Source organism: Podarcis gaigeae (assembly GCF_964106915.1).
Source record: "Podarcis gaigeae genome assembly, chromosome: 1".
In the NCBI taxonomy this organism is placed as follows: Eukaryota; Metazoa; Chordata; class Lepidosauria; order Squamata; family Lacertidae; genus Podarcis; species Podarcis gaigeae.
In genome coordinates, this window is record NC_139678.1 from 82,970,861 (window position 1) to 82,988,699 (window position 17,839).

A 17,839-nucleotide genomic window follows, 5' to 3' on the forward strand; every position below is an offset into this window, starting at 1 on the left:
AAATATGAGGCAAAATGTTCAGGCTCTATTCTCATTTGTTTTTTTAAAGAAGCTAGTCTTTCCCCACCTTTCAGTGTTTTTAGCCAATGAATGAAGTTATAGCATTGATTGACCTTTAAAACACCCACAGTATAGCCTGTGTTGTTGTTGTTGTTGTCATCCATACCCTGCTCTTCAGCCAAAATGGTTACCAGAGTGGCTTACATACAATCATTTAAACAAGACACTTCCTGCCTGCAAGTGAGCCCTGCTTCCTGCTATGTAAGCCTGGGGTGCTGTATGAATGTAATGCTTTTTGGACCCTTGAGCCCCTGTAATTTCTATGGTGCAGTACTCCAGGGTGAGTTTCTTCTTTTAGTCTTGTCTTGTAGTAATAAAGGACATTTGTTCTTTGAGAGGCCTGGTTCCTTCTGACATGCTTTCCTGATACCCCAACACAACACTTCCCATCTCTCCCAATGAGGCAAAAGCCACAACAACGCTTTGGAGAAGATCCATTAGTGATGAGAAATAGCTCAGGTATTGTGCATAGTTCCTTTCTACTGTAAATGACTAGAAAAACCAGAGTAAGTTATGCAAAAAAGCAAAACTAAAACCTAAAACAACATGTATGTTCTAACTTAATTCACACAGGCTACAGAATCCTGGCTCTCTTGGTGTGGAATCTGGATTACTTTGGAATAGGAATTTGAGTTTTTGAGAGCATAGTCCTCGCATCACTGACAACATACCATACAAATTTCATTCTGGTAATGATTTCAAATCAAAGATCTGATAACATCATCATGGTTGTTGTTATATTACCAATTAGCATCTTAAAACAGAAATTCAGTTGTTTCATGACGACAGATTTTTGGATAGCAGTGGCATCTCATCCAAAAATTTGTTATAAGAAAGCAGTAATGTTGCCTTTTTGAGCCTCAGGTCATTATTTGTGTATACAAGCACCACACATTTTAAAAGCTACAAACTCCAGGGTGTTTCAGTATGGAGCTACTCATTTGCCAGGGTTCAGGACCTTGCTCCATTTTGACAGACTGATGTTTTTCACTGGGGCAGTTTCTTGAAAGTGTTCATTTCTTACAGAGTCCTAATTAGACTTTAATGAATTTGTTTACAATAAGAGGGGGCAGAATGTTGACATATTGGTCTCATGGCACCACTACATTTAACTAGACCCAAGGCAGATTATTAAATTGGAAGTCAACAACCTCAACAGTATCAGAGTACTTTGACTCAGTGGCTAGTCTATCCCTACAGTACACCTGTCTCTAGTCCCCCTACACTCTGGTTGCTTATATTTTGTTGTCATTTTGAAATCACTCTGTTGTATTGCTCTCTGAAGGAGTGCCAGAATGAGGTGGTCCTATGCTTGGGCATGGGGTGGGGAGGAGGAGAGCACATGCCAGGAACCACAACAGGACACGCATGATTATTGTGACACTATTAGGATTGTCCTACTCGCGTGTAGGACCCTGGCAGAGACACATGCCCAACTGGCACGTTGTCTCCCTCCTGGTCGGTCATTTGGGAGCTTCAAAAGCTTTCTCCAGCCTGAACATCACAGTGACTGATACTAAGAAGCATCAGCACACTTAGGGATCCTGCAGAGTATTTGCAGTTCGTGTAACTCAGTAGCACAGCATTTTGGCTAATCTACAATACACATGGAGCATTCTGACTTAGCTCCTTCCTCTTTCTCATTAGACAGCAAAGAGAAAGAACAAAGGACAATAGTCCCACTTCACAGAACACAGAAACACAAACATCCTGTCTCCGTCACTTCCCACACTGTGGAATAAAAACATACACCGTCATGTGATAGAACAACAATCCCATCACTGCAAACACGGATCCCAACAGACACTGGCCAACTTGCAGAGGCGATATTGTTACTTATATTCCCTTGTTCTTTTGAAACCCCACTGTGTTTGAAACCCCACAATACTGGAGAAGGATATGAATTGGAAACTAAATAGATATATGGCTATATGCTTATTCAACATTCATTCATTCATTTATTTAAAACCAAACATTTATTCAAAAGTTACAATGCAGCTTTGTCCACTGCCGGAATATCACAGAATTCTGCACATGACCCCTGGTCATGTCTCTTCTAGAGGTCATACCCACAGAACACTGGGATGGGACAATTTGTTCCTTTTGTTTACACTGTTCCCAATGGTTTTATAGGATGGTATGACTAAAACACAGAGTAAACCAATTGACATCAATGGATTTTAGCTAGTAATGAGTTACTTAGGCCCATTTATTTCAATGGGTCCACTTTCAGGCACAATTCATTTATCAGAGAAAAAGCTGTGTTGTTTTACAACAACAACAACAAACGTTTCTGTGGCATGCAAAAAATAAGATACCCGATCACCACAATCTCTGTCATGTTTATGCCTGTCCATCAAATAACATAACAGTGCTGAGTTGTTGTTTGTGCTTGCTATTTTGTTAATGTTGTTAAGATTGATTGATAGATTATAAATGATGTATTGATTTTTTAATCATATAATATGATTTTTTTGATTGTAATGATTATTTTATAGTTGTTACTTTGTTGCTGTGTTAATAGTATTTTATAGATAGATTGATTAATAAATAACCAGTGAAACAATTACATTCTTCATAATTTATACTGTATTTGTGAAACTCTATTATGCTCTATCATGTTAATATTTATTGTTCAGAAGCTGCTTTGGGATTCATTTTAAGGAAAAGCAGCATAGTAGTAAATCAAATCAAAGACAATCTATAAGGATAATATTCAAGAGGAGTTGCCAAGTTGTGCTGTTTTAGTGATAGAAAATGTACTGTAACATATTTATGTGTGGACTTGAGCTCATTTCTTTCAAATGAATAAAATGGAGAACAAATATTTTACAAAAATATAGATGTAAGCCCAGCGAAGACTGAACTTTCACACACGCACACACAAAGCATGCGTGCGTACACACGCGCACGCACACACGCACACACACACACAGAAAGCAGAAATACAATATATGAATCATTCAAGTAAAGTTAACAAGCTTTACAGTGCAATCCTATACATATCATCTCAGAAGTAAGTCCTACTGAGGTCAATGGGTCTCTACTCCAGTTAAGGCTGTATAAGCAAAGCTGGGAAACCTATGGCCCTCTAGATGTTGTTGGATGACAATTCCCATAATCTCTGACCATTTGCCTTGACTGGGGCTGATTGGAGCTGGAATAAATGACACCTGGAAGGTCACAGGTCCCATTTCCTCATATATAGAAAAGCAGCCTCAGTCACCAGACACCAGATGACACAAACCAATCAATATATTTGATAGTTATTGATTTTATTACCTGCCCCAAATGTGAGTAGATTACATTATTATTGCTAAAAGGAATCTAAGGCAGAAAGAAACTGCTCTGATCCAGCAATACTCTTCAATGTGAGGTAGGGATTTACAAAAGAGAAGTCACATAATTCAGGGGTTGGGGGACCTGTGGCCCTCTAGATACTGCTGTAGTCCTTCTAGATACTGCCATCATTTGTGACCTTGGCCATATCAATTGAGGCTGATGGAAACTGGAATCCAGCAAAATTTATAGGGCAACAGGTTGCCATTCATGACATAATTGCTTAACAAAAGTGTTTTTGCACATGTGGCATGTTGCATGTAAATAAATGTGCACAGTGATGCAGTGTAGATGATAACTGGTCTGTTTCCTCATTATTATTACAAATATGAGGATGTATCTGCATAAATGCTGCATGTAGTGTTAGCTGTGACTTGTGCCCTTTTGTAAAGGGATATATTTGAAATGAACCTGATAGGCTGTAATTTTCCAACCGCTTACTATTGAGTCATTTCAGAAGTTTCAGCCAACCTCATTCTGCATATTTCTGATTCTCTAGCTAGTAGGAAATTGAGAATTAGCCATAAGTGAAAGGGGAAAAAAATTGAGTAATAACATAGCATTTCAGTTTAGGACAGGACTTAGCTTATTGTTGATGGGTTTTCTGAAAGCTTCCTTAACATCTTTGTTCCTCAAGCTGTAGATCAGAGCTGTTTTCATGATGACACATTTTTAAAGAAGATGGTGGAATCTTCCTGTTATGTATGCTAGGAGGTGCTGTATTTGAATGTAATGCTTTTTGAACCGTTGAGCTCCTGTGCTTTTCATGGTGCAGTACTCCAAGGGGAATTTCTTCTTTAGTCTTGTCTTCTAGAAATAAACGGACACTTCCTTCTGATATCTTCCTTATATCCCAACACAACACTTCCCATCTCTTCCACTGAGGTGGTCTGATGGAATGCCTGCTTTCAGAATGCCTCAAACTTGTTAAATTGCAGAGTCCACATGAAGTTTCAGTCAATCTCATTCAGCACAGATGATTTTGAAATTGCAAATGACATTGCTCAATGAATGTCAGACAATAACTCTGTGGTTGAACTCCTTCATATTCTGGTTCTCTAGCTAGTAGGAAATGGATGATCAGCTATAAGGGAAAGGAAATCGTTCTGAAACCTACAAGTCAAGTTCCTATGGAAACAATTCACAAAAAAATAATAATTCAGTAATAATACTGCATTTTAGTTTAAGACAGAGTTCAGCTTCTTGTTAATGAGTTTTCTGAAAGCTTTCTTAACATCTTTGTTCCTCAAGCTGTAGATCAGAGGATTGAGCATGGGGATCACTACAGTGTAGAACACAGAAGCCCATTTGTCTTGATCCAAGGCATAGACAGAGGTGGGCCTGAGATACATGAAAATCACAGTCCCATAAAATAGAGTGACCCCTGTGAAGTGGGACCCACAGGTGGAGAAGGCTTTGAGCCTCCCTGAGGGCATTCTCAGGACGGCTGCTAAAATGAAGATGTAAGAGAGAAGGATGATGGAGAGGGAGCTCACCTCAACAAAGCCACCAAAAGCAAAAAGCAAAATCTCATTAATGTGGGTGTCAGAACAAGCAATTGCCAGCAATGGAGGAACATCACAGAAGAAATGGTTGATGAGGTTGGAACTGCAGAACTGCAGGCTGAAGGTGGCTGATGTGTGTATTATGGCACTAGTTGTGCCAGCAATGTATGAGCCAAGTAGGAGCCGGATACAGAGGGACTTGGACATGGCAGTGGAATAGAGCAATGGGTTGCAGATGGCCACATAGCGGTCATAGGCCATCACTGCTAAAATGTAGCACTCGGCATCCAAAAAGGCAGAACTGAAGTAGAACTGTGCAGTGCATTCAGGGAAGGAGATGGTTCTGCTCTCAGATAACAAGTCAGACAATGTTCTAGGGGCAATGGCAGATGAGTAGCAGATGTCACAGAAGGACAGGTGCCAGAGGAAGAAGTACATAGGATTGTGAAGGTGGGAATCAAGTGTGATCAAGATGATCATGCCCAGGTTTCCCACAACATTGACCAGATAGATGATCAGGAATACCACAAAGAATAAGATTTTCATACCTGGATCGTTTGAGATGCCCTGGAGAATGAATTCGGTGATGGTGGTACTGTTTTCATTCACCATTTTAAGGAAAAGATACAGTGGTTTGGAGAAATGTAGGAAATGTGGATGGCAGGGTTGTTTTAAATATTAATTAGTCTATGAGATGTCAAAGTTTGCTTGGGTCCCACTTGCTCTGTGAGGCTGATGATGACATAGCTGGGTCTTACCAAGGCTTCTTGTGGAGATTTTAGAAGATCCAGAGTTCCTGAGTGATGCTCCCCTTTGTCTTTTACTTGAACCTTCGTACAGGTGGGAGAGACGAACTCTGAAGGTTTGATCATTGGTTAAGTCAATATCCTACTGATCCCTGTAAACTCCTGGATGTCTATTTATTGTGCATTGAATTTCCTACATCCCAGAAATGATGCGATAATAAAAGAGTAGAATGGCACAGGCAGGGAGCTCTGTCCCCAGAGGATTTCTGATCTCTGATTCCCTCATCAGGAGACATATCTTTGTGGAGCTTTCAAGGGTATAGGCATCCCAAGCAATTTGCTTTCTCATTGTACTCACTGTCATTTCCCCTCCCCTCCTGTAGAAGAAAACACACGACATCCATTTCTCTTGCTTTCTGGCAGGGTTTATCAGGCAATGAGACTAATTATGGTTTGTCAGGGGCCCTCATTTTCTTTTCTGCACCTGACACCACCAACACTCTCAAGGGCTGGCAGGACTCTGAAGGGTGTGCAGACAAGGCAGGGGACTAGGGGAGTTATCCAGGCAAGGAGACCAATGATTTATGGGTCCTGACACTGCCTACAAGGCAGGAGCCAAGGGATGAGTGTCAGGTCAGGGTGGGATGGAGGAAGGCACACCAGATGGGGCAGCAGCAGAAGAGGCTGTTCAGTCGGCAGATGGTTCAATAGACTTCGCACCTTCCTCTGCCTACTGTCTCCTAAATCCAGGAGGGGCTTGAAGTGGGAAGAGCAGTGGCACCTTCCATACCGGTAGAGGTCTCTGGTTGCTGGAGCACAACCCATCAGGGGAGAACATATAAGCAGGTGGAGAGGTGGAATTTAACAGTTGCTGCAACTGCTCCATAGGCTCCAGACCTTTAGGTTCCTATAGGCTAGAGGAGTATATTTGTGTGTGTATCCAGAGCACTGTGGGAGCTGCTGTAAGTGTTTATCTTGCCAATAAAGAGTTAACTATCAGATGTGCGTCTTCTTTATCTGGGATGGGCCGTGACGTCAGCTGTGGGACAGGTAAAAATGCAGCTTCCTGTTGAAAACAGAATTTGCAGATGCTGCCAACCAGGTGATTGGCAGTGCTTGCAACCCTGCGATCCCTTTCCAACATCGTTTGATTTCATAACCTGTGGGCAAAGGATACAGGGTTTGTAGGCAGCAGCAAGCAATTGATCAGCAGAATTCTGCAACTCCTGTTCTATCAGGAACCCTCCTTCCCAGAGCAACAGCGGGGCTCCGATGATGAAGGGGGGGGGGTGGCAGGCGGAAAGAGATAGAGGCATGTCTTCTTCCCATATGGGGGTGAGGTGAGTCCCTCCCGTCCTGGAATGCGTGTCATAAACACCCAAGACAGCGTGAGGCAGGTAGAGGAACCACAGATCTCAGACGCATTATCTGGGGAGGAGGGGCAAACTGGGCAAGCTGCTCCAAAGTCTCCTTGTACTAGCAGGAATGGTAGAGTCCAGGCTTGGCGTCAGGCCAACAGGAGGAGGGGGCAGCCAATGGAGAAGAGACCACCCTTCAGTGGCCGCAACTGACTCATTGAGTGCGGAAGACTGAGCTGTGTGCTCAGACTGAAACTATTGTGTCAAGACTAATAAATTTAAAGAGTAATAAAGTCGCCAGCCTGCCATCACTTGGTGTGAGAGGGAGATCGTAAATTCTGACATGTTCCTTTGCTTGCATAGTTTAACTGAGGTGTTAGAAAGCTTCAGCCTAGCATTGAAAAGCCCCCTATCACAAGTCAGCCCCAGCCTCACAGCCCCAGTAGTGGCACTACGAACAAGGCCTCACCTGCTGGTTGTAGATTCAACTCAAGAACAAAAAGTAGCTACAATGACTGCAGAATTCAGGTCTTCTCTGAATTAAAGAGGAGGTTCCCACCCCTCTGGGTATATAAACATAAAACATGCACTTTTCTGATACCAATGCAGATGAAGTCCATCATTATTTCTATTGTTGTTAGAACCATATTTCTGGGGGAAGGGAGAGTTAGAGTTGTGCAGCCTTTGCCAACCTGGTGACGTTTATAAGTTGTTGGACTGGAATGCCTGTCATCCCTGACCACCTGCCACTCTGTCTAGGGCTGATGGAAGCTGTTGTCCAACAACATATAGAGGGCACTACTATTGCTCTAGTATTGGATAGCATCTCTCAGTGGCTGCAGTGGATGCATGTGGTGTCCTTACCTGCCAGTCCATTTTAAAAACCCTTCTTTATGAAGCAGCAATTACTAGAAATAAAAGTAAATGCAGATGAAGCTGAGACCTCTTTCAGCCTCCCATCTGTCCAGCTTCCTCCCACTCCTGCCTGAATCTCCTGCTTGCCAATGTATGACCACAACCAAAATCTTCCTTTCTCCTGATTTCTGCACTGCATTACTCTCCTTACTACCTGCCATCTCCTCTGAGGAAGCATTTTGGTTTGGATTTGCTTATTGCCCTCTCTCCTGCTCTTGTTCTTTCTCACATAGATATCATGTCTCTTTATGCAGCTGAGGGTATGGGTGGGTGAATCTGTTAGCGTTGCTTTCTCTCAGTTTCTCACATTTTCCCAATCTCAAGCTGCACACATTTCCACACCCGTTTACAGGGTTGTTGTTTGTTCTGGTGAAAGTTCCTCAGCATTGCATAGCAAATTTCTCCCAATAAACTTTTTCTTGCACACAATTTTGCCTGATATAAAGCATGCTTTTTATTATTCCCATTGATTTTTGCATCCATATGCACATTTCACCCTAGTCTGGGAATATTACTTGACTGGGTATGTGATTTGCAAAATTCAGAGAAGTCTGAATTTTGACCGATGGGATTTTATTGGTTCACATTGCTCCAGAAAGTGGAAACTAGGTAAGTTCACCTTTAAATGTACACTGAATCACATCTCTCCCTCATCATAGGCTGTGTGAGGTAAGAGTGCATTGAGTGGTAAGCTGCTACTGCATAGTTCCACTGTAGGCTTGCCTGTGTTTACTTCTGGTTGGGCTGGCCAGAAGGCAGAGCAGAAGTCAGTGGCAGCCTAGCTGGTGCCTCACACTTGTGAAATTGCAAAAGCCACAGGAAAGCTTTGGAGGAGGCCACAGAATCCCGGTTCTCTTGGGTTACTTTGTATAGTATTTTGGAATTTTGAGAGGAGAATCTTAACAACACTCACAATGTACTAGGCAGATTGCATTCTAGTGGTGATTTCCATGGAAAATATCTGATAACATCAAGCTTGTTGTTGTTGTTGTTGTTGTTATAATTATAACCAACCCGTCAACCCAAAGATACCCAGGACAGTAAACAAACAATTCATTAGACTACAACACAACAATATGACATAAAAATCTTGGAACGTTAGTCCTACTCAGAATATAAATGGATATGACTGTCATAGCTGATAAATTTCAGTGGGTCTTCTCTGGGTATAAGCTAGTTGGATACAACCCGATGATGAGAATTAGTGTTATAAAATAGCAAACCAGCTGTTTTCATGATGACACATTTTTAAAGAAGATGGTCCAATCTTCCTGTTATGTATGCTAGGAGGTGCTGTATTTGAATGTAATGCATTTTGAACACTTGAGCTCCTATGATTTTCATGGTGCATGGGGAATTTCTTATTTTAGTCTTGTCTTGTAGAAATAAAAGGACACTTCCTTCTGATATCTTCCTTATATCGCAACACAACACTTCCCATCTCTCCCATTGAGGTGGTCTGATGGAATGCCTGCTTTCAGGTGAGGTGACCCTTCACACCCTGCTTTCAGAATGCCTCAAACTTGTTAAATTGCAGAGTCCACATGAAGTTTCAGCCAACCTCATTCAGAACAGATGATTTTGAATTTACAAATGACATTGCTCAATGAATGTCAGACAACAACTCTGTGGTTGAATTCCTTCGTTTTCTGGTTCTCTCTGGTTCTCTGGAAATTGATGGTCAGCTATAAGGGAAAGGAAATCATTCTGAAACCTACAAGTCAAGTTCCTATGGAACCAGTTCACAAAGAAAACCCCATTCAGTATTAATATTGCATTTTAATTTAAGACAGAGTTCAGCTTCTTGTTAATGAGTTTTCTGAAAGCTTCCTTAACATTTTTGTTCCTCAAGCTGTAAATCAGAGGATTGAGCATGGGGATCACTACAGTGTAGAACACAGAAGCCCATTTGTCTTGATCCAAGGCATAGACAGAAGTGGGCCGGAAATACATGAAAATCTCAGTCCCATAAAATAAAGTGACCCCTGTGAAGTGGGACCCACAGGTGGAGAAGCCTTTGAGTCTCCCTGAGGGCATTCTCAGGATGGCTGCTAAAATGAAGATGTAAGAGAGAAGGATGATGGAGAGGGAGCTCATCGCAACAAAGCCACCAAATGCAAAAAGCAAAATCTCATTAATGTGGGTGTCAGAACAAGCGATTGCCAGCAATGGAGGGACATCACAGAAGAAATGGTTGATGAGGTTGGAACTGCAGAACTGCAGGCTGAAGGTGGCTGTTGTGTGTATTATGGCACTAGTTGTGCCAGCAATGTATGACCCAAGTAGGAGCCTGATGCAGAGGGACTTGGACATGGCAGTGGAATAGAGCAATGGGTTGCAGATGGCCACATAGCAGTCATAGGCCATCACTGCTAAAATGTAGCACTCGGCATCCAAAAAGGCAGCACTGAACAAGAGCTGGGCAGTACATTCAGGGAAGGAGATGATCCTGCTCTCAGATAACAAGTCAGACAGCATTCTGGGAGCAATAGCAGATGAGTAGCAGATGTCACAGAAGGACAGGTGCCAGAGGAAGAAGTACATAGGATTGTGAAGGTGAGAATCAAGTGTGATCAAGATGATCATGCCCAGGTTTCCCACAACATTGACCAGATAGATGATCAGGAATACCACAAAGAATAAGATTTTCATACCTGGATCGTTTGAGATGCCCTGGAGAATGAATTCGGTCATGGTGGTACTATTTTCATTCACCATTTTAAGGAAAAGATACAGTGGTTTGGAGAAATGTAGGAAATGTGGATGGCAGAGTTGTTTTAAATATTAATTAGTCTATGAGATGTCAAAGTTTGCTTGGGTCCCACTTGCTCTGTGAGGCTGATGATGACATAGCTGGGTCTTACCAAGGCTTCTTGTGGAGATTTTAGAAGATCCAGAGTTCCTGAGTGATGCTCCCCTTTGTCTTTTACTTGAACCTTTCTGCGGGTGGGAGGGATGAACTCTGAAGGTTTGATCATTGGTTAAGTCAATATCCTACTGATCCCTGTAAACTCCTGGATGTCTATTTATTGTGCATTGAATTTCCTACATCCCAGAAATGATGCGATAATAAAAGAGTAGAATGGCACAGGCAGGGAGCTCTGTCCCCAGAGGATTTCTGATCTCTGATTCCCTCATCAGGAGACATATCTTTGTGGACCTTTCAAGGGTATAGGTATCCCAAGCAATTTGCTTTCTCATTGTACTCACTGTCATTTCCCCTCCCCTCCTGCAGAAGAAAATACATAGCACCCATTTCTCTTGCTTTCTGGCAGGGTTTCTCAGGTAATGGGACTAACTGTGGTTTGTCAGGGGCTCTCATTTTCCTTCCTGCACCTAATATCAGCAACAGTTTCAAGGGCTGGCAGGACTCTGAAGGGTGTGCAGCGAAGGCAGGGGACTAGGGGAGTTACCCAGGCAAGGGGACCATTGATTTATGGGTCCTGACACTGCCTACAAGGCAGGAGCCAGGAGAGAGTCAGGACAAAGTGGGACAGAGCGAAGGCAGGGGACTAGGGGAGTTACCCAGGCAAGGGGACCATTGATTTATGGGTCCTGACACTGCCTACAAGGCAGGAGCCAAGGGACGAGTGTCAGGGCAGAGTGGCATGCACACCAGATGGGGTCGCAGCAGAAGAGGCTTTTCAGCCAGCAGACGGTTCAATAGACTTCGCACCTTCCTCTGCCTGCTGTCTCCTAAATCCAGGAGGGGCTTGAAGTGGGAAGGGCAGTGGCACCTTCCATACCGGTAGAGGTCTCTGGTTGCTGGAGCACAACCCATCAGGGGAGAACATATAAGCAGGTGGAGAGGTGGAATTTAACAGTTGCTGCAACTGCTCCATAGGCTCCAGACCTTTAGGTTCCTATAGGCTAGAGGAGTATATTTGTGTGTGTATCCAGAGCACTGTGGGAGCTGCTGTAAGTGTTTATCTTGCCAATAAAGAGTTAACTATCAGATGTGTGTCTTCTTTATCTGGGATGGGCCGTGACGTCAGCTGTGGGACAGGTAAAAATGCAGCTTCCTGTTGAAAACAGAATTTGCAGATGCTGCCAACCAGGTGATTGGCAGTGCTTGCAACCCTGCGATCCCTTTCCAACATCGTTTGATTTCATAACCTGTGGGCAAAGGATACAGGGTTTGCAGGCAGCAGCAAGCAATTGATCAGCAGAATTCTGCAACTCCTGTTCTGTCAGGAACCCTCCTTCCCAGAGCAACAGCGGGGCTCCGATGATGAAGGGGGGGGGGTGGCAGGCGGAAAGAGATAGAGGCATGTCTTCTTCCCATATGGGGGGTGAAGTGAGTCCCTCCCGTCCTGGAATACATGTCATAAACACCCAAGACAGCGTGAGCCAGGTAGAGGAGCCACAGATCTCAGACACATTCTCTGGGGAGGAGGGGCAAACTGGGCAAGCTGCTCCATAGTCTCCTTGTACTAGGAGGAATGGTAGAGTCCAGGCTTGGCGTCAGGCCAACAGGAGGAGGGGGCAGCCAATGGAGAAGAGACCACCCTTCAGTGGCCGCAACTGACTCATTGAGTGCGGAAGACTGAGCTGTGTGCTCAGACTGAAACTATTGTGTCAAGACTAATAAATTTAAAGAGTAATAAAGTCGCCAGCCTGCCATCACTTGGTGTGAGAGGGAGATCGTAAATTCTGACATGTTCCTTTGCTTGCATAGTTTAACTGAGGTGTTAGAGAGCCGCAGCCTAGCACTGAAAAGCCCCCTATCATGTCAGCCCCAGCCCCGCAGCCCCAGTAGTGGCACTACGAACAAGTCCTCACCTGCTGGTTGTAGATTCAACTCAAGAACAAAAAGTAGCTACAATGACTGCAGAATTCAGGTCTTCTCTGAATTAAAGAGGAGGTTCCCACCCCTCTGGGTTTATAAACATAAAACATGCACTTTTCTGATACCAATGCAGATGAAGTCCATCATTATTTCTATTGTTGTTAGAACCATATTTCTGGGGGAAGGGAGAGTTAGAGTTGTGCAGCCTTTGCCAACCTGGTGACATTTATAAGTTGTTGGACTGGAATGCCTGTCATCCCTGACCACTTGCCACACTGTCTAGGGCTGATGGAATCTGTTGTCCAACAACATATGGAGGGCACTACTATTGCTCTAGTATTGGATAGCATCTCTCAGTGGCTGCAGTGGATGCGTGTGGTGTCCTTACCTGCCAGTCCATCATAAAAACCCTCATAGCAGCAATTACTAGAAATAAAAGTATCTGCAGATGAAGCTGAGACCTCTTTCAGCCTCCCATCTGTCCAGCTTCCTCCCACTCCTGCCTGAATCCCCTGCTTGCTTGCCAATGTATGACCACAACCAAAATCTTCCTTTCTCCTGATTTCTGCACTGTATTACTCTCCTTCCTACCTGCCATCTCCTCTGAGGAAGCATTTTGGTTTGGATTTGCTTATTGCCCTCTCTCCTGCTCTTGTTCTTTCTCACATAGATATCATGTCTCTTTATGCAGTTGAGGGTATGAATGGGTGAATCTGTTAGCTTTGCTTTCTCTCAGTTTCTCACATTTTCATACTCTCAAGCTGCACACATTTCCACATCCGTTTATGGGGTCGTTGTTTGTTCTGGTGAAAGTTCCTCAGCATTCCATAGCAATTTTCTCCCAATAAACTTTTACTTGCACATAATTCTGCCTGATATAAAGCATGCTTTTTTTCTTTCCCGCTGATTTATGCATTCATATGCACATTTCCCCTTCATGGATCACTGCCTCACCATGGCGAAGGAGCTTGAATAACTTAGAGAAGCTATGAGCTATGCCGTGCAGGGCCACCCAAGATGGACAGGTCATACTGCAGATGGACACTGCAGATGGTGACAGCAGTCACAAAATTAAAAGACGCCTGCTCCTTGGGAGAAAGGCGATGGCAAATCTAGACAGCATCTTAAAAAGCAGAGACATCACCTTACCAACAAAGTTCCGTATAGTTAAAGCCGTGGTTTTCCCAGTAGTGATGCATGGAAGTGAGAGCTGGACCATAAACAAGGCTGATTGCCGAAGAATTGATGGTTTTGAATTATGGTCCTGGAGGAGACTCTTGAAAGTCCCATGGACTGCAAGAATATCAAACCTATCCATTCTTAAGGAAATCAGCCCTGAGTGCTCACTGGAAGGACAGATCGTGAAGCTGAGGCTCCAATACTTTGACCACCTCATGAGAAGAGAAGACTCCCTGGAAAAGACCGTGATGTTGGGAAAGATGGAGGGCACAAGGAGAAGGGGACGACAGAGGATGAGATGGTTGGATGGTGTTCTCGAAGCTACCAGCATGAGTTTGAGAAAGCTGCGGGAGGCAGTGGAAGACAGGAGGGCCTGGTGTGCTCTGGTCCATGGGGTCACGAAGAGTCGGACACGACTAAACGACTAAACAACAACAACAATGCACATTTCACCCTAGTCTGGGAATATTACTTGACTGGGGGTGTGCATTGCAAAATTCAGAGAAGTCTGAATTTTGACCGATGGATTTGTCTTGGTTCACATTGCTTCAGAAAGTGGAAACTAGGTAAGTTCACCTTTAAATGTGCACTGAATCACATCTCTCCCTCGTCATAGGCTGTGTGAGGTAAGAGTGCATTGAGTGGTAAGCTAATGCATAGTTCCACTGTAGGCTTGCCTGTGTTTACTTCTGGTTGGGCTGTCCAGAATACCGAGCAGAAGTCAGTGGCAGCCTAGCTGGTGCCTCACACTTGTGAAATTGCAAAAGCCACAGGAAAGCTTTGGAGGAGGCCACAGAATCCCGGTTCTCTTGGGTTACTTTGTATAGTATTTTGGAATTTTGAGAGGAGAATCTTAACAACACTCACAATGTACTAGGCAGATTGCATTCTAGTGGTGATTTCCATGGAAAATATCTGATAACATCAAGCTTGTTGTTGTTGTTGTTGTTGTTATAATTATAACCAACCCGTCAACCCAAAGATACCCAGGACAGTAAACAAACAATTCATTAGACTACAACACAACAATATGACATAAAAATCTTGGAACGTTAGTCCTACTCAGAATATAAATGGATATGACTATCATAGCTGATAAATTTCAGTGGGTCTTCTCTGGGTATAACCTAGTTGGATACAACCCGGTGATGAGAATTAGTGTTATAAAATAGCAAACCAGCTGTTTTGATGGTGACACATTTTTAAAGAAGATGGTGGAATCTTCCTGTTATGTATGCTAGGAGGTGCTGTATTTGAATGTAATGCTTTTTGGACCCTTGAGCTCCTGTGCTTTTCTTTTTTATATAATAATTTTTATTGTTATACATTTTATAAAATTCCATCCAATTTTTCGTTTAAACCCGCCTACAACAAATCTTAGTTATTTTTTGACTTCCTTCAGCGTCTCTGACAATCATCCATGGTTATACCTTTAATACACATTCCCTTTTTTCGTATTGCCATTTTTCCTCCTTACTCCCATTATTTCTAATAAACAATACTTGTTTTCTTTTTTTTACAGTGCTTCTTTAAAACCCACTAGCGTTGTATTCACGCCACATATATTTTTCAGATAATCCACAAATTTCCCCTAGTCTTCGATGAACTTTTGATCTTTAGTATATCTGATTTTCCCAGTTAATTTATCCAGCTCTGCATAGTCTGTCATTTTTAGTCTCCAATCTTCTATCGTCGGTATTTCCTCTTGTTTCCACCTCTGGGCTAACAGGATTCTGGCTGCCATTACCGCGTACTGGAAAAGCTTGTAGTCCTTTCTTCTAATGTCCTTTCCTACCATACCTAAGAGAAAAGCTTCGGGTTTTTTCACAAAAGTATATCTTAACATTTTTTTCAACTCGTTGTATATCATTTCCCAAAAGCTTTTCACTTTCTTACATTCCCACCACTGATGAAAGAATGTCCCTTCCTTATCTTTACACTTCCAACATTTGTTATCAACCTTATACATCTTTGCTAATTTTCAGGTGTCATATACCATCTATAAAACATTTTCATCACATTCTCCTTCAGTGTAATACAAGCCGTAAATTTTAAATGCTCTTTCCACAGTTTTTCCCAATCTTCAAATTGAATATTATACCCAAAATCCTGTGCCCACTGTATCATTACCGATTTAACCTCTTCATCTTTCGTAAGCTCCTGTGCTTTTCATGGTGCAGTACTCCAAGGGGAATTTCATCTTTTAGTCTTGTCTTGTAGAAAGAAAGGGACACTTCCTTCTGATATCTTCCTTATATCCCAACACAACACTTCCCATCTCTCCCATTGAGGTGGTCTGATGGAATGCCTGCTTTCAGGTGACCCCTCAAACTTGTTAAATTGCAGAGTCCACAAGAAGTTTCAATCAACATCATTCAGCACAAATGATTTTGAAATTGCAAATGACATAGCTCAATGAATGTCAGACAATAACTCTGTGGTTGAATTCCTTCGTTTTCCTGTTCTCTAGCTAGTAGGAAATTGATGATCAGGCATAAGGGAAAGGAAATCGTTCCGAAACCTACAAGTTAAGTTCCGATGGAACCAGTTCACAAAAAAATAATAATCAGTAATAATACTGCATTTTAGTTTAAGACAGAGTTCAGCTTCTTGTTAATGAGTTTTCTGAAAGCTTCCTTAACATCTTTGTTCCTCAAGCTGTAGATCAGAGGATTGAGCATGGGGATCACTACAGTGTAGAACACAGAAGCCCATTTGTCTTGATCCAAGGCATAGACAGAGGTGGGCCGGAGATACATAAAAATCTGAGTCCCATAAAATAAAGTGACACCTGTGAAGTGGGACCCACAGGTGGAGAAGGCTTTGAGTCTCCCTGAGGGCATTCTCAGGATGGCTGCTAAAATGAAGATGTAAGAGAGAAGGATGATGGAGAGGGAGCACATCGCAACAAAGCCAGCAAATGCAAAAAGCAACATCTCATTAATGTGGGTGTCAGAACAAGCGATTGCCAGCAGTGGAGGGACATCACAGAAGAAATGGTTGATGAGGTTGGAACTGCAGAACTGCAGGCTGAAGGTGGCTGTTGTGTGTATTATGGCATTAGTTGTGCCAGCAATGTACGACCCAAGTAGGAGCAGGATGCAGAGGGACTTGGACATGGCAGTGGAATAGAGCAATGGGTTGCAGATGGCCACATAGCGGTCATAGGCCATCACTGCTAAAATGTAGCACTCAGCATCCACAAAGGCAGCAAAGAAGTATAACTGGACAGTACATTCAGGGAAGGAGATGGTCCTGCTCTCAGATAACAAGTCAGACAGCATTCTGGGGGCAATGGCAGATGAGTAGCAGATGTCACAGAAGGACAGGTGCCAGAGGAAGAAGTACATAGGATTGTGAAGGTGAGAATCAAGTGTGATCAAGATGATCATGCCCAGGTTTCCCACAACATTGACCAGATAGATGATCAGGAATACCACAAAAAATAAGACTTTCATACCTGGATCATTTGAGATGCCCTGGAGAATGAACTCGGTGATGGTGGTACTATTTTCATTCACCATTTTAAGGAAAAGATACAGAGAAGAAATATAGGAAATGTGAATGGCAGCGTTGTTTTAAATATTAAGTAGTCTATGAGATGTCAAAGTTTGCTTGGGTCCCAGTTGCTCTGCAAGGCTGATGATAACATAGCAGGTCTTACCAAGGCTTCTTGTGGAGATTTTAGAAGATCCAGAGTTCCTGAGTGATGCTCCCCTTTGTCTTTTACTTGAACCTTCCTACGGGTGGGAGAGATGAACTCTGACGTTTTGATCATTGGTTAAGTCAGCATCCTACTGATCCCTGTAAACTCCTGGATGTCTACTTATTGTGCATTGAGTTTCCTACCTCTGAAAAATGATGCAATTATTAAAGAGTAGAATAGCAGAGGCCGGGAGCTCTGTCCCCAGAGGATTTCTGATCTCTGATTCCCTCATCAGGAGACAT

At 42.9% G+C, this 17,839-nt stretch overlaps 3 protein-coding genes across 3 annotated transcripts; all 3 read right to left on the minus strand.

Moving 5' to 3' along the window:
* Window positions 1–4,577: 4,577 nt before the first annotated feature.
* On the minus strand, window positions 4,578–5,516 carry LOC310826652 (olfactory receptor 5AR1-like; the record flags this gene model as incomplete). Its single annotated transcript, XM_083701771.1, has 1 exon — window positions 4,578–5,516. One exon carries the CDS (start codon window positions 5,514–5,516, stop codon window positions 4,578–4,580), a length of 939 nt encoding a protein of 312 aa, XP_083557897.1.
* A 4,186-nt stretch (window positions 5,517–9,702) lies between these two features.
* Window positions 9,703–10,641, minus strand: LOC310826657 (olfactory receptor 5AR1-like; the record flags this gene model as incomplete). Its single annotated transcript, XM_083701786.1, has 1 exon — window positions 9,703–10,641. The coding sequence occupies one exon, from the start codon at window positions 10,639–10,641 to the stop codon at window positions 9,703–9,705; it is 939 nt and encodes a 312-aa protein (XP_083557912.1).
* A 5,835-nt stretch (window positions 10,642–16,476) lies between these two features.
* On the minus strand, window positions 16,477–17,415 carry LOC310826643 (olfactory receptor 5AR1-like; the record flags this gene model as incomplete). The annotated part of the gene is made up of 1 exon (XM_083701743.1): window positions 16,477–17,415. One exon carries the CDS (start codon window positions 17,413–17,415, stop codon window positions 16,477–16,479), a length of 939 nt encoding a protein of 312 aa, XP_083557869.1.
* Window positions 17,416–17,839: the final 424 nt, after the last annotated feature.